This window comes from Erythrolamprus reginae, chromosome 1 (genome assembly GCF_031021105.1).
Source record: "Erythrolamprus reginae isolate rEryReg1 chromosome 1, rEryReg1.hap1, whole genome shotgun sequence".
NCBI lineage: Eukaryota > Metazoa > Chordata > Lepidosauria > Squamata > Dipsadidae > Erythrolamprus > Erythrolamprus reginae.
The window spans coordinates 135,048,774-135,064,250 of NC_091950.1; the positions used below are offsets into that span (position 1 = coordinate 135,048,774).

The window sequence follows — 15,477 nt, forward strand, 5'->3', positions numbered from 1 at the left end:
GCAGAAAAAAATCAAGTTCAATTAGTGGTCTCCGTTTTGAATCCCAAATCATATTTCTTGCTTGTATTTGTCTCTTCCTGTTTTCTTTTTTTTTTTTTTTGAGTATGGACAGATCAGTGCACACTGAGAATTCCCATTTTGTTACTAAGTTTATCTCCATGACAAGACATTCATGCTTAGTCATACCCAAAACAGCCATTTTATGATTATGCTGTATCTTTCCATTTTAAATAAAATCATTGGCCTTGTTTAGTAAATACAGTACTTATTCAAATTTACATGTTAGAAAGACATTAATAGCAGCATAATGGTATTAGCATAATAATGTAGTCTGTTGTATAAGCTATTAAAAATAGATTTTACAATTAAAGAACTGAGCAGGTTCACGATTTATCTTCCTATTTCTAAGTACAGGAAATCCTAAAGTTACAGCAATAATGGAGCCTGCCCATTGTAGTTATATTATTATTATTATTATTATTATTATTATTATTATTATTATTATTATTAATTAGATCTGTATACCCGCCCCTCTCCGAGGACTCGGACCTGGTTATATATCATGTTATATATCATGACGGTTGTAAATCAAATCAACCATACTACTGATCTGAATTTCCCTTTTTTTTTGTGATGGCTATAAAGCGACCACCATGGCCTTTAATTGAATGCAGTGCTCATTAAACAAACTAATGATTACCTAACTATGGGCCATTTCTGTTGAAAACAGGAAGTAAATTCTGGTTTTCACCAGACCAACATAAAATCCAGTTATGAAACAGTGAGATCCTGCAAATAGCCATAATTCAGGTCAGCTGCCAAGCACCTGGGATGGACAGAAAATGGTAATTGAAAGCTCAAATCCAGGTAGTAATCACCCCCCAGGGAAATCGATCATATCTCTGAATGGTAGCTAAGTGAACAGTCATAAGTCATCCCCAATCCTTCTTGGGTTTTTAAAAATCCACCCCCCTCCCATTTCTCTCTCAGACTGGAAGAGTGATGGCGAACCTATGGCATATGTGACACAAGTGGCACAAAGAGCCATATCTGAGGGCACGCAAGGCCTTGTCCTATGTCAGCTCCAGGGAGAATGCGCTAATTTTCGGCCTCCTTTTCGGCGGTTTTTGCTCTCCCCAGGCTTCAGGAAAGCCTCCTGGATGAGCCAACCGGACGTTCACTTGTGTATATCACTCCCAGCCTCCTTTTCGCTGTCAGAGGTCTTCAGGAATTTCTTCAGCTTTGGGCAGTTGCAGCCAGGCCTCCCATGCCATTTCCTTCTGCAGCCAGCAAGGCTTTCCTGAAGGCCTCTGCAGCTGATAACAGAGCTCCAGATTGACCCAGAGCTCTGTTATCAGCTAGAGAGGCTGCAGGAAAGATCTCTGCAGCCGATAACAGAGCTCCAGATCAATCTAGAGCTGTTATTGGCTGGAAAGGCCATTAGGAAAGGGCTTTGTAGCTGATAACAGATGAAATGGGCGGAGGTGTGTGAGGCCTGGCTGCCACTCTCTGAACGTAAAAAGGGCAGCTCCACTTCCATTTTTCCCCCAAACTTCTGATTGGCCCATTGGACCATTTTCCCCCATGCCCAAGCTTCAGGATGCTTTCCTGAACCCTGGAGAGAGTGAAAAACAGCCTAACAGGCCTAATGGAAGTCTGGAGGGTTTAGTAAGGACTGTGCACATGTGGGGGGAGGGGAGTGCAGGAGGTTGTGGTTGTGAGCATGCACGGGAAGTAGCATGGGGTTTGTGTGCATGCGCACAGGGGAAGGATTTTGCATTATGCATGTGGGCCTGTGTGCGCACACTATCGCATGCACCCTTTTGGTACCTGAGCCAAAAAAAGGTTCATCATCACTGGACTAGAGCTGTTTGAAAATGCAGTGCCATAGTGTAGATTTCTGGATCAACATCTGGCTCAGAAATGTTCTGGGAATCAAGATGGCAAGCAACTAAAATCTAGGACTGTCCAGAAAGCAAGAAGCTCTGCATATGAGCAGTGCTTGGGATAGAGATAATCTGTAGCAATCATATTACCAATTTTTAAAATTCAAATTTAGTATCAGATACACAGGAAAAATTCCACTATTTTTTTTTTCATTTCACTTTGATAGATTTTATGATCATGTAGAGCAGTGTTTCCCAACCTTGGCAACTTGAAGATATGTGGACTTCAACTCCCAGAATTTCCCAGCCAGCAAATGCTGGCTGGGGAATTCTGGGAGTTGAAGTCCAAATTTCTTCAAGTTGCCAAGTTTGGGAAACACTGATGTAGAGGACAAACAGCCTGGTATGTGGCTTTGTCCACTCTACTCTGCCCTTGCCTAGTTTTTGAGTACAACCTTTGCCCCATAAAAAGCCATTGGTTGGATTTATCCCACACCCAACTTAATAGCACCAATAGCCCCACAGAATATTAGCAATAACATCTATGTTCGCTCCTGAAGTAACACAATTTTTTCTTCCTAGATTTTCATGACAGAAGACAGCTTTTGCAGGTAACTTTCTAAAGGTTGTCAGTCTTTTTTCCTGAGAAGCAGAAGTGAGCAGCCTTTGAGTTTCTTTGTACAAATAGTGCACTATTCTTTTGCAACTTCAGCAATGTTTAAATATTAAACCCAGCAGGTACTGCAGAAGCTAGGATGTAACAGCTGCAATTTTTTTAGTTTTCTAAGAAAGAAAGGGAAAGCAGCTAGCTGGAATCCCAAAACCAGTTGGCTTTCTCCAATAAGAAAAGCCCTGCCTAATATTTTTTTTAAGGAGGAGTGAGTCGTCTGGTACTTTAGGTTGTTTCCAACACTGTTTCATGTTGAATTGGACACTCTATTGTTGCTCTTACTTGAATAATCTCAAATTACATAGTCTTGAAGAAAGAAAAATGTACAGGTAGTCCCCATTAAGTGACAACTGGGACCACCTTCTCTGTGGCTAAACAGAAAATTATATACCAGTAGCTGCAACCGATAGGTAATATTTTCCATTTGGCCTAAGTGAATCTGCACTTTGGATTTTACTTCTATATTTTCCATCAAGTCTGCTTGTTTCATGCTGGTTGGGTATGCTAATTTTATTTTATTTTAATTTATTAAATCTCTACACTACCTAAATAGTGTACATAAGGTACATTACCACCTAAGTAATGTACATAAGATTCAGGAGGGAAGTATTTTTAATAGGAAAGTGAATACAAGAACAAGGGGGCACAATCTGAGGTTAGTTGGGGGAAAGAAGCAACGTGAGAAAATATTATTTTATTGAAAGAGTAGAGGCTTGGAACAAACTTCCTGCAGACATGGTTGGTAAATCCACAGTAACTGAATTTAAACATGCCTGGGATAAACATTTTTCTATCCTAAGATAAAATACAGGAAATAGTATAAGGGCAGACTAGATGGACCATGAGGTCTTTTTCTGCCATCAATCTTCTCTGTTTCTATGTTTCTACCTATTTCACCTTAGTGACTTTACAACAGGATAAAGGTCTGACTAAAAGCAGTAAAAAAAACCCAATTAAGAACAAGGTTTAAAATGGTGGTCATGTGAATGCAGGACACTGAAATAATGAAATTTGAGAATTGGACATATACTCATACACTGTATATGCATACACTGTGTTTATATGCATACACTTTTGTAACGTCAAGTGATTACTAAAGTATGCAATCAGTAAACTAGGACTACCTGTATCCTCTTCAATAATACAAGAAAATGTCAAGCAGCTTGGCAGCTTTTTGTGCTGGCCGCTTCAGAAATAACGGAGTAGAACATGGGACAAGGGCCCCATTTTATTTTTACAACAGTGTTAAAAATCATAAACTATCCCTATAAAAATATCTCAGACAACCCATAACCTCTTGGGTCATTGTTGTAAAAATACTTCCTCCTTACCAGGTTCCTCAACGCCTTCTACAATGGAAGAGCTTTTAATATAGGCAGACTGTGCTTAACAACCAGAGTTGGGACTAGAATCTTAGTTGTTAAGCAAATCAGTTGTTAAGCAAGACATCATGTAACTGCTTTAGTCAATGCCTGAACTTCCGGTAGCAGCTGTTAAACATGCCTCATTATGCAAACAGGTGGAGATAAAAATCCTTTTTTCTTTGCCTGCACAGACAGAGAGGGATGCAGAGAGAGAAGGATTTCAGTGCAGTGCAGTGACGGTTTGGATTTCAGCAGGTGAGCTGAAATCTTTTGGTAGAGAGCTCATTCAATCAATTCCAAAGACAGGAAGGATTCTCTCAACAGAGGGCAGCAGTTTGCAGCTTCCCTACCAGCTTCCCCATGGACTTTCTGGGGAAGTTGGCAAAGACTGCAAATCACATGACTGTGGAGTGTACCTGTCATAGGTGCAAACAGACTGCCATACATCCAGATTGCAATCATGTGACTTTAGGGGTACTTGGGGTGCTTTACAAGATGTAATGCACCCTTTCTGAAGTTGTTAATTTGACCAGTTGTTAAGCAAGAATTACCTACAGTATATGCTTGAAAAGTTCTTAAAAATGCAGAGATGTATCTGCCTTGAGAGTAGCCCATGGTGATCTATATACTACAGTCCAACAATAAAAATTAACTACAGGAAATGCTTTATGACATTTTTGCATTATGCCGTAAATGCTTTAGGATAACTTTTATGTTATAAAACATTTTAAAAAACTGGCCAAATTTCAATGCCACAAGAGTCACCACTTAATTTTGGATACATTTTGTAAGCTTGCTCATTTGAGGTATGTTAGGTCAAAACATGTGGCCCTATTAGTCATTTTTTCATCCAGTAAAGGTTTTTCACTCAGTAAAGGCACTTGATGTCTATCAATTTAGCTAGCCATTTCATAAATATCAAAACTAGTTGATAGAATCATCACCTTTTTTGACCATCATACTGATGTTCCTGTGACACAGTATTTTTCCGGCAGGGAATCCTCTCTATTGTTCAACCATACCCATACGTTCATTTAAAGTTGATATTCTGTTAATAAACTAGGCAGTTTTGTATAGCTCAACTCAATTTAGTTGTCCTACAGTTTTGTTCTAGTCACTTACTTTTTAATCTGCCAAATGAAAATATCTTTGACACCGTACAGGTTTAAATGTCAAAATTAGAGTGTTGTCACTAGTCTCAATATATAAAGGTATAAAGTGATCACTTCACCCATTCATTTGGTATTTCTATATTTTGCTTCTCTCTCTAAAAGTTAGTACTTCTTCAAATATCAAGTATTAAAGCAGGATTGCTTTATTACATAAATCTAAACTGTGGTTTAATTTACTACATGCATTATTTTTTGTTTTGTCTGTGCATTAAAGAGGCAAGCTTCTTAAATTCCAGTAGGAACTATGTAAATTTAGGTACAACAAAGCAGATATTAGAATAGGGGCTGGGCAACCATCTGGCATATATACTGGGGAGGGGGGGGAATATCTGGGAAAAAAGATATTTTAGCAGAATAAATTTCACCAAATTTCCACTCAACTCTTTCCTATTGGTGAAAAAGGCTGCTCTAAATGAAGAAGGTTGCCACTCAAGCAAAAAGAAATTAGACCAAAGTTCAACATCTCTCTCTTGTGCACAAATATAACTTAGATATTCTTTTTTTAAAAAACCTACACTTTTCACATAATTCTGAAAACATACATAATTTAAATGGCAATACAGTGTTCCCTCGATTTTTGCGGGTTCGAACTTCGCGAATAGCCTATACCACGTTTTTCAAAAAATATTAATTAAAAAATACTTCGCGGGTTTTTTCCTATACCACGGTTTTTCCCACCCGATGACATCATATGGCATCGCCAAACTAATAATTTTTGCAAATAAATAACAATTTTTTTTATTGTTAATAAATAATTATGTTTATAAATATCAGGATCACTAAGTGTCTTATTCAATGGCGAATACCAGTAATAATGGTGAGTAAATGGTTGTTAAGGGAATGGGAAATGGTAATTTAGGGGTTTAAAGTCTTAAGGGAAGGCTTGTGATACTGTCCATAGCCAAAAATGGTGTACTGTATTTACTTCCGCATCTCTACTTCGCGGAAATTCTACTTTCGCGGGTGGTCTTGGAACGTATCCCCCACGGAAATCGAGGGAACACTGTACACTGAATTAACAAATCTTCTTAATCTTTACTTTTCTAGCAGTATTTGCAAGGCAGTTATTTTATTTTATTTAATGTATATGCTGCCCAACTCCCCAGGGACTCTTTTTACTTCTGGGATTATGAATCAGAGAAAGGCACCTAACAATTTACAGGAACTTGCAGTCAAGAAATGACTCTTCATGCTAAGCAGTCTTATTTCAAAAAAGGGCAGAAGCAATACAAGTCTTCATTGTTCAGAAACCATCCCATATGATCCAAATTTGTATCACCTCAAACTATGAATTTTTCTCTAAAACATTTTATGCTACGCAAACTTGAGACAGTTGCTAATGGTGACTATTAAAAGTAATCAGCCAATTTTATAGGGCATTTCAAGGGTTTAACAACAAAACAAAATGTATTTGAAGCCTCATTAAGATTGTTCAGAATCTGAAATCACAAAGCTTTTTCCTCATTCCAGACTAGGCAGAGTTTCACAATAGAAATTTTACTTAGCATGCAATACACGCACATGATCAAAGGTAAGTCCTACATTTTATAAACCACTCCGAGTCCTGAGGGAGGTGCGGCATATAAATCCAATTAATAATAAATGAATATTTTTTTAAATATTTGAAGCAATCCTCTTCTTCACTAGACGGAAAAGAAGCGTTGCAATGTGTCAGAAAGTTACTGCAGATATATACTCAAAGAACAGTTTATGAGTCATCTTCTATGCATCACAAATTTTCTCCAGTATTAGCTAACCTGGAGAAAAAGGCATAGGCTAAAATTAATAACCACTCTTAAAAAAACTTTATAGATTAATAGCAGTAGCATTTCTGGCATTTAGACTTTATATACCGCTTTATAGTGCTTTTACAGCCCTCTCTAAGCAGTTTACAAAACCAGCATATCGCCCCTAACAATCTGGGTCTTCATTTTACCCACCTCGGTGGTGAGATTTCAACTGCTGAACTACAACTAGCAGATGTGTAAATACCCTTTCCATCAATCATTTCCAGAACGACTTTGCAACCTTCCCAAGCCTCACCCTAATTCTTTCGTCCCCTGTCCAATTGTCTTTCCTTTATCTCATATATCATATATATTTTCTTCCTTTCATATATCTTCTCCTCTATTTTTATATATTTTCTTTATATATATTACTACATGTCTATTCTCTTCTATATGTACTGTGTATTGGACTAAATAAATAAATAAATAAATAAAAAATATCTGAGGGAGAATGGCCTTAATAATAATAATAATTTATTAGATTTGTATGCCGCCCCCGTCTCCGAATACTCGGGGCGGCTCACAACACAATACACAATGTACAAATCCAATATTAAAAACAGATTAAAACCCTTATCATAAACATTAATCACACAACCCAAGCAAACCATACATAAATCATAGTAACTACGGAGAATATCAACTTCCCCAAGCCTGGCGACATAGGTGGGTTTTTAAAATTGCAAAAGGCAAGGAGGATGGGGGCAGCCCTAATCTCCGGAGGGAGTTTATTCCAGAGGACTGGGGCCGCCACAGAGAAGACTCTTCCCCTTGGTCCCGCCAGACAGCCTTGCTTAGTCAACGGGACCTGGAGAAGGCCAACTCTGTGGGACCTAACCAGTCGCTGGGATTCGTGTGGCAGAAGGCAGTCCCGAAGATACTCTGGTCCGATGCCATGTAGGGCTTTATAGGTCATAACCAACACTTTGAATTGTGACCGGAAACTGATCGGCAACCAATGATGGCCTTTGGGAGAGACCTTTTTCCTAAAGAAGGAGCGAAGAACAACTTTTGACACCATCTGGTTGCTCCCGCCATTTAAAACACAAAAGACACAAGGTGAACCACAACTATGACAATCCTTAAGTGTTGTACCTCATGATTCTTGACAAATGTATCTTTTTTTCCTTTTATGTACACTGAGAACATATGCACATTTCCTAGTGTGCACGATCACACTTGGCCAATAAAGAATTCAGTTCTAAAATATCAGCCCCACCCCCACTTCCTCTCAGTTTTGTTGAACGACACTCCCCCTCCCCCACCGTTTTTTAACATTTAAAAGATTCCCCCCTCCTCTCCATCTCTGGGCTACCCGTGGCTAAGGCAACGGCCCTCCCAATGTCATAAAGGAGAAGCCCCGGCGACTAAACGCCCCGTTGGGAAGGAGCCGAGCCCCCCTTTACTCCCCCCACCACCACACCCGGCTGTTAGCGGTATCCCGATACTAGCGAGATGCTAACCTGATGGGCGTGATGCGCAGCTGGTCCTCCCGCAGCCCCCGCCACGCCCCCCGCAAGAACTCCCGGCACCACAGATACGCCTTGCGCCGGGTGCGGGGATCGGGCTGCTCCTCCGCCGGCGGGGATGTCGGGGTGGACGGCAGAACCAGAGGCGGCTGCTGCTGCTGAGGTGGTGGCGGCGGCTGTTGGTGGCCCTGGCCCCGGAGCCCCAGCTCCTTCCCTTCGGCATCGGCGTTGGAAGTCGGGGGCGAGGAGGGCGACTGGCTGAGGGCGGGGGGTAACACCGGCCCCGGGGCGCACCCCAGCAGGAACCCCAGAGGGGAAGAAGGGTCGGCCTCGCCGCCGTTACAGAACTTGGTCTTCATGACGACCGCGCGGACGGAAGAGCAAAAAGGGGAGAGGGAAAAAAAACACGCCGAGCGCTCCAGCCGGAATCCCCCGCAGAGAAAAGGTCTAACAGCGCGCGCCACGGGCCTCCACCTCGTACTTATAGGCGCTCGGCACGAGGACGCCAGTGCACGAGATCGCCTCATCTAAAAAAGCTGCCTCCCCCCGCCCGGCCGGCCTCCCGGCCCCTTTGTCTGTGTTGATTGGCTGCAGGCCCGATTCCAACCGCAAAGGTTGCGGTCGCGACGCTCCCTGATTGGCCCACAGGGAAGAAGCGGCGCGGGAAGACCATTGGCTGCCTTCCTCGTTGCTCTGGTTATTCGAAAGGGGGAGGGAGGGGCCCCCTGAAAGGCTTACGCGTATCCCAAAGACACAAACGTAGAGAATGTAGAAGGTGGGAGGGGGAGGCGGAGGTGATGTGGGTACATTTTTTCTATTCCGCCTGCGCCACAAGCGGGGCCTGGGCGAGTTCGCACTCCCGCCTGCCCGCTTCTCATCCCTCCCCCCTGCCCTCGTAGTAGTAGCTCAGGCTTGGCTCGCTCCTCCATCTTTCATCAAGCTCCATCACTCTCCTCACTCGCTCCGCCGTTTGTGTGAAACCTTCCCGTCCCCGCCCCTCTCGCTTCACGTTTGTAAGGTCGACTTTCATGCCCTTCGGGAGTGGGGTGGCATATAAATTAGATAAATAAATAAATAAATTTTCTTCTCGGCTCCGTTCTTTTTAACCACTTGCTTGCTTGCAGGCGCCTGGAGCGCTGTAGGATTTGGGGGAGGCCTGAAAGGAGGGCGGGGGGTGTCGAAAGCTAACCAGAGAGGGTGCGAAGCGAGGGCGAGGAGGAAGAAGCCGCCCAGGCCGAAACTGGTGCTATGCGGTGGGAAGCGACCAAGGCTTGGAAAGACCGCGCGGGAAAAGACCGCCTTTGTTCCCTTTCTCCCCCTGGAAGAAGGTGGGATTTGCCGCACTGGACTCTGCACGGCGAAGCAGAGTTTGTCTGAGGGGGGCCCCGGGCGGCCCCCGCGTCTCCTTCCTTTCAAGGCGGCGGAAGGTAGCGCCTTTGCTCTGGAGCCAAGTGCAGTCCGCACCATCAGGCCAAGGACACGGGGTGGAAGTACAGTACACGGCGTGCTTCTGCTCCGGAGAAGGAAGGGTGGGGGGAGAAGCAAGGCGGTTGCCACCCTTTTGCGATTTTTTTAAAAAGCGGAAAGTTACAAACTCGTGAAGTGAAAATTGAATTTAAGACTACAGTATTTCAGTGCAGGAAAGGAACGGCGGGATGGTGGTGGTGAGGAAGAAACCCGACCCGGAGCAGCGTCGGGTTGAAAGTAAGATGGACTAGATATTTGGACTTCAACTCCCAGAATTCCCCTGCCAGCGAATGCTGGCTGGGGAATTCTGGGAGTTGAAGTCCAGATATCTTCAAGTTGCCAAGGTTGGGAAACACTGGACTAAATGACCTGCAAGGTCCCTTCCAACTCTAATAATAAAATAAAACATAACCTCAGTTGTGTTTGTACTTCGCTGCAGGTTTACCTGCGCTCCGTTCTTTTATTTATTTATTCAACTTCTATGCCGCCCAATCCCAAAGGACTCAGGGCGGCTTACAATAATGATATAAATACAAATACAAATAGATACAAAACAATAAGAAAAAGTCGAATATAATATTTAAAACTATAAAACCCGGTAATAAAAAACTCATTTGTTATAAAAACAGTCATAATTACAGTACATGCATACATTTGAGACCTTCAAAAGAACCAGAACTTTATTATTTCTATCAAAAAATACTTCCCAAAGTCAAATTTTAACAGTATGAAAGTGGTATGACATAATCTTTTGGGGATTTTTTTTAATGTTTAATTTTTCTTACTAATACATATTATGACCTATTTAAGTAATAGGAAAGTCTGACTATGTTTATTTTTCTCCATAATAAATGATTGTTTATAATTATATATTTTCAGAAGCCACATGATAAATAAGGGTAGGCCCTACTTAAATAAAAAAATAAATATTAAAACTATTTGTCCATTAAATAAGGAATCCATTTGTAATCCATCTGTGGAGCAAAAGGGAGGCATATAAACTTATGGTTTTTATTAGCAGTGATTTTGTCAAGTGTATACATTACTTAAGAAGTATTACTGTCTGTATCAGCTGTATATGGTCTCTTGTTATGCCCTTTGCTAATAGGGCATTATAAATAAACATTATTATTATTCACAACCATGGGATTTAAGTCCTGTGTGTATGCCCATCTTCGAGTGGGCAGGAAAAAAATCCTGCTTGACATGGACGGTCCCTCGTCCAACCTGCATTGCCGGTGTCCCCCAATCGTTGGCAACTGCTTGACTTTCCTCCAGGTTGGCTGATGACAGAAGCTGATAGGTTTTATGCCTCTTGAGGTGGCCCTTGTCAGATTAAGGAGAAAAAGGTTGATACACCAAAGTTGCTTTAAGCCTGTTTGCTCTTGGATGGGGGTAGTGGTGGTGGTGAGATGAACAATGTCAAATAGGAATATGGGAGGCCATGTTTAGGTATCAGTTGGGAAAGATTTTGTATTGGAAATCTATCCCACAAATGCCACTTTTATTCTTCAATAGCAATAGCATTAGCGATAGCGTTTAGACTTATGTACTGCTTCATACTGCTTTTACAGCCTTCTCTAAGCAGTTTACAGAATCAGCCTCTTGCCCCCAACCATCTGGGTCCTCATTTTACCCACCTTGGAAAGATGGAAGGCTGAGTCATCCTTGAGCCAGTGGTGAGAGATCTGAACTGCTGAACTACAGCTAGCAGTTAGCTGAAGTAGCCTGCAGTGCTGCACTCTAACCACTGCGCCACCCCGGCTTTTTAAAATATTGGGCAATTTGTAGATGTGAGTGATTGACCTCATAATCATATGATAACTATGTCTCATTTTCCCAAACGAGTAAGGAAGGAATATTTCTCAGTAAGGACTAGGTCCCTTTACATAAAGAACAATCATCAATCATCATGTATCTTTTAGGTACACTGAGAGCATACTCACCAAAGACAAATTCTTTGTGTGTTCAATCACACTTGGCCAATAAAGAATTCTATTCCGTCAGATATGGTTTCCAAAATAATCTTTGTCTCTTGAATTGTGTCACTTCTGCCCTCCAAGACTAAATTGTGAATTATATTTGGTGTCATCTAAGACTAAATTGTGAATTATATTTGGTGTCATCTAAGGCAGTGTTTCCCAACCTTGGCAACTTGAAGATATCTGGACTTCAACTCCCAGAATACCCCAGCCAGTGAATGCTGGCTGGGGAATTCTGGGAGTTGAAGTCCAGATATCTTCAAGTTGCCAAGGTTGGGAAACACTTATCTAAGGAAACAAACTTAAACTTTCTTTATTTCATCCAGAAATGATCCCAAGTTAATTGGAATAAATAGAAAAGTAATATAATGCCACTTCTATTTCTTGCTTCTAATGCTTTATTTGTTCATTTACATCTTGTTTATTCCATGCTTTAAAGTGATATTTTTTCAGAGCAGGTTATACAATATTCTATAATGGGCTGTATAATCTAGCAATTGTGAGAAAAATTAAAGATCATGTGTGAATTATGATTGGTTGTGGGGGAGAAACCACAAAATACAGTATTGTAACTATTTGAAATTTTGAGGTGCTTTGAATTCCCTTTTAAAAGTCTAGTAAATATATGCATATATCCACAATTACTAAGCTACGTATGCAAGCATTAAAAATTTGTTTTAAAAACGTTAACCAGTAACACACATTTGCTATCTACAGTTCTTTCTCCACACTTATCCAAATAAAAAAAGTTGCAAAGCCGGTTCTACAATTTTTTTAAAAGCCCAATGCAAAACAGTTGAATAGTACTAAAATGGAAAATACGTGGATTAATATATGAAAGCTTATATGATTATTGCTTAAAGATAACAAGTTGCAAGCATTCAGTATTATCTAGTGAGGGAGGATTAGATTCAAGACAGCAGGTGGATAAATGGATTGTCTGAGTCTGAACCTGCAAAAACAAGAAATACAGTGATTCAAAGACCAATTGGTCGTACATCCTGGCATATTCAAGTAGATTTTTTGAGCGGCAATATAGAAATAATTTGTCACTGTCTTCTTCCAGCATGTTTTCTGGACTTCCCAGTCCAGCTTTTAGTTTCATAATCTCCGACAGCCTTCCATCTAATCAGGTTGGTGCTACTCTGAGCACTGAGGCAACTTCTGAGGGTTGTGAAGAGGATTAATAAATATGCGTCCAGTTCTCACTTTATTTCTAAGCAAAAGGAAGATGCTTTGGAAATCAGGAAAAGATTGCAAAGAATAGTTTCAAAGTAATACCTTGTCCATCTGTGCCTTTATGCACAGAAGTTAAGGACTATTGTTAGCAATAGCAGAGAAATTACTACTGTGTTCAGGAAATCTTTGTGAGAAAATGTGCTCACTTTCATTTCATTGGAAACAGCTAGTTTTCAGCCCTCAGCATATTAATCTTCCTTTATTTTTTTTTAAAAAAACCTTGTTTCCCATGTACTTTGTACAAGGAAGCTGAAGTTTGTACTTTGGAATGTTCATTTCCAGTTCCTTTGTTTACAATTATTGTTACATTGATTTGCACTCAAGCCCCATCCTGAAGAAGCCATGCCAATTATTTATCAATTTTGTTTTCTAGTTTTATACACTACTTCGATTGGGAACATATAATATGGAATAAAAACAAATCATCTACAAACAGAATACTGGGAATACCCATTCTCTAGACCAGTGTTTCCCAAGCTTGGCAACTTGAAGATATTTGGACTTCAACTCCCAGAATTCTGGGAGTTGAAGTCCAGATATCTTCAAGTTGCCAAGCTTGGGAAACACTAGTCTAGACCAGTGATTTTCAACCTTTTTTGAGCCGTGGCACATTTTTTACATTTACAAAACCTTGGGACACATTGAGGGGGGGGGGGCTAAAAAAAGTTTGGACAAAAAATTATCTCTTCCTTTCGCTCTATTTCTCCCTCCCTCTTTCTCTCCCTTCCTCTTTTTTTTTCTCTCTCTCTCTCCATCCCTCTTTCTTTTTCTCTTCCTTCTTTCCTCTTTTTTGCTCTATTTCTCTCTCCCTCCCTACCTCCCTCTATGTCTTTCTCTCTCCCACCTTCCCTCCCTCTCTTTCTATCTCTCTCTCTTTCTTTCTTTCTTGCTCTCTCTTTCTTTCTTTCTCTCTTATTCTCTTTCTCTCTCTCTTGCTTTCTCTCTCTCTTGCTTTCTTTCTCTGTCTTTCTCTCTTGTTTTCTTTCTTTCTCTCTTGCTTTCTTTCTCTGTCTTTCTTTCTCTATTGTTTTCTTTCTCTCTCTTGCTTGCTTTCTCTCTCTCTTTCTCTTTCTTTCTCTTTCTTTCTTTCTCTCTCTGAGCTTCGCGGCACACCTGACCATGTCTCGCGGCACACTAGTGTGCCACGGCACACTGGTTGAAAAACACTGGTCTAGACTACCCATTCTATTAATCCTGATCATCATCCACTGTGTGAATGACTTGCTACCCTCATATTAATTATTTTACCAGAAAATACCGGTATATGTTGAAAGAGACAATGTTTCAGTCATAAAAATTGTTTTGAGGGCTGCATAAATTCCACTTTATATTCAAGTTATTTTATGTCATACTCTCCCAGATAAAAATGCTCTGAATGAATCCATGTTCAGAAGCGATCCGTTGCAAATCTATGAAACAAATTATAAGATAGCTATACATTTTTATTATTGGTGAGCAAAATATTTCCAAGTTATGCACATTATTACCATACCATATGCTTGTTAAAAATCATGCTAATTATGAAGAATGTGTATATTTGAGCTGAAATAATATTAAATATACTTTTAGCAGAATAAGAGTTCCCGTTCTGCCTCTCTTCCCTTCAACTCACTTTTCTAATTTTAATTTGGTTCACCTAATGTACTATTGGACTATACTCAGGAATGGAAGAGGCTGGGTTGGCTGGCACTGATGGAGATGAAAGGAACTAAGTCTCCATCTCACTTACCTGTAAGATTAAAGGAGATGATGCAGGCAACCTTTTTGGAGAAGGTAGTTCACCCTGCTGGAAGTGGGAGAAAAAAACCTCATATATAAACTGAATAAACAAAATCTCACAGCCAACCCCCACTCAGTAAAAGACCTTGGAATACTAATATCAAATGATCTAAGTGCCAAAGCCCACTGCAACAATATCACCAAAAAGGCTTCTAGGGTTGTTAACCTGATCCTACGCAGCTTCTGCTCCGGCAATCTCACACTACTCACCAGAGTCTACAAAACTTTTGCAAGACCCATCCTTGAATACAGTTCATCTGTCTGGAACCCATACCACATATCAGACATCAACACCCTTGAAAATGTCCAAAGATACTTCACCAGAAGAGCCCTTCACTCCTCCACTCGAAACAGAATATCCTACGAAAGCAGAGTATCAATCCTTGGTCTTGAAAGCTTAGAACTACGACGCCTAAAACACAATCTAAGTATTGCCCACAAGATCATGTGCTGCAACGTTCTACCTGTCAATGACTACTTCAGCTTCAATCGCAACAACACAAGAGCACGCAACAGATTCAAACTTAATATTAACCGCTCCAAACTTGACTGTAAAAAATATGACTTCAGCAACCGAAGTGTCGAAGCATGGAACTCATTACCTGACTCAGTAGTGTCAACCCCTAACCCCCAACATTTTCCCCTTAGACTATCCACGATTG

At 40.8% G+C, this 15,477-nt stretch overlaps 1 protein-coding gene across 2 annotated transcripts in view; it reads right to left on the reverse strand.

The window, feature by feature from the left end:
* CHKA (choline kinase alpha) overlaps positions 1 to 8,857 on the reverse strand; it is a 36,307-nt gene extending 27,450 nt beyond the window's left edge. Inside the window, exon 1 of one of the 2 annotated variants that reach the window (XM_070765757.1) lies at positions 8,343 to 8,857. In XM_070765757.1, the coding sequence (XP_070621858.1) occupies positions 8,343 to 8,707 (365 nt within the window). In that variant the 5' untranslated portion in view covers positions 8,708 to 8,857. The remainder of the gene's footprint in view (positions 1 to 8,342) is intronic. The other variant, XM_070765767.1, reaches the window with a different exon arrangement.
* Between the last annotated feature and the right edge of the window lie 6,620 nt (positions 8,858 to 15,477).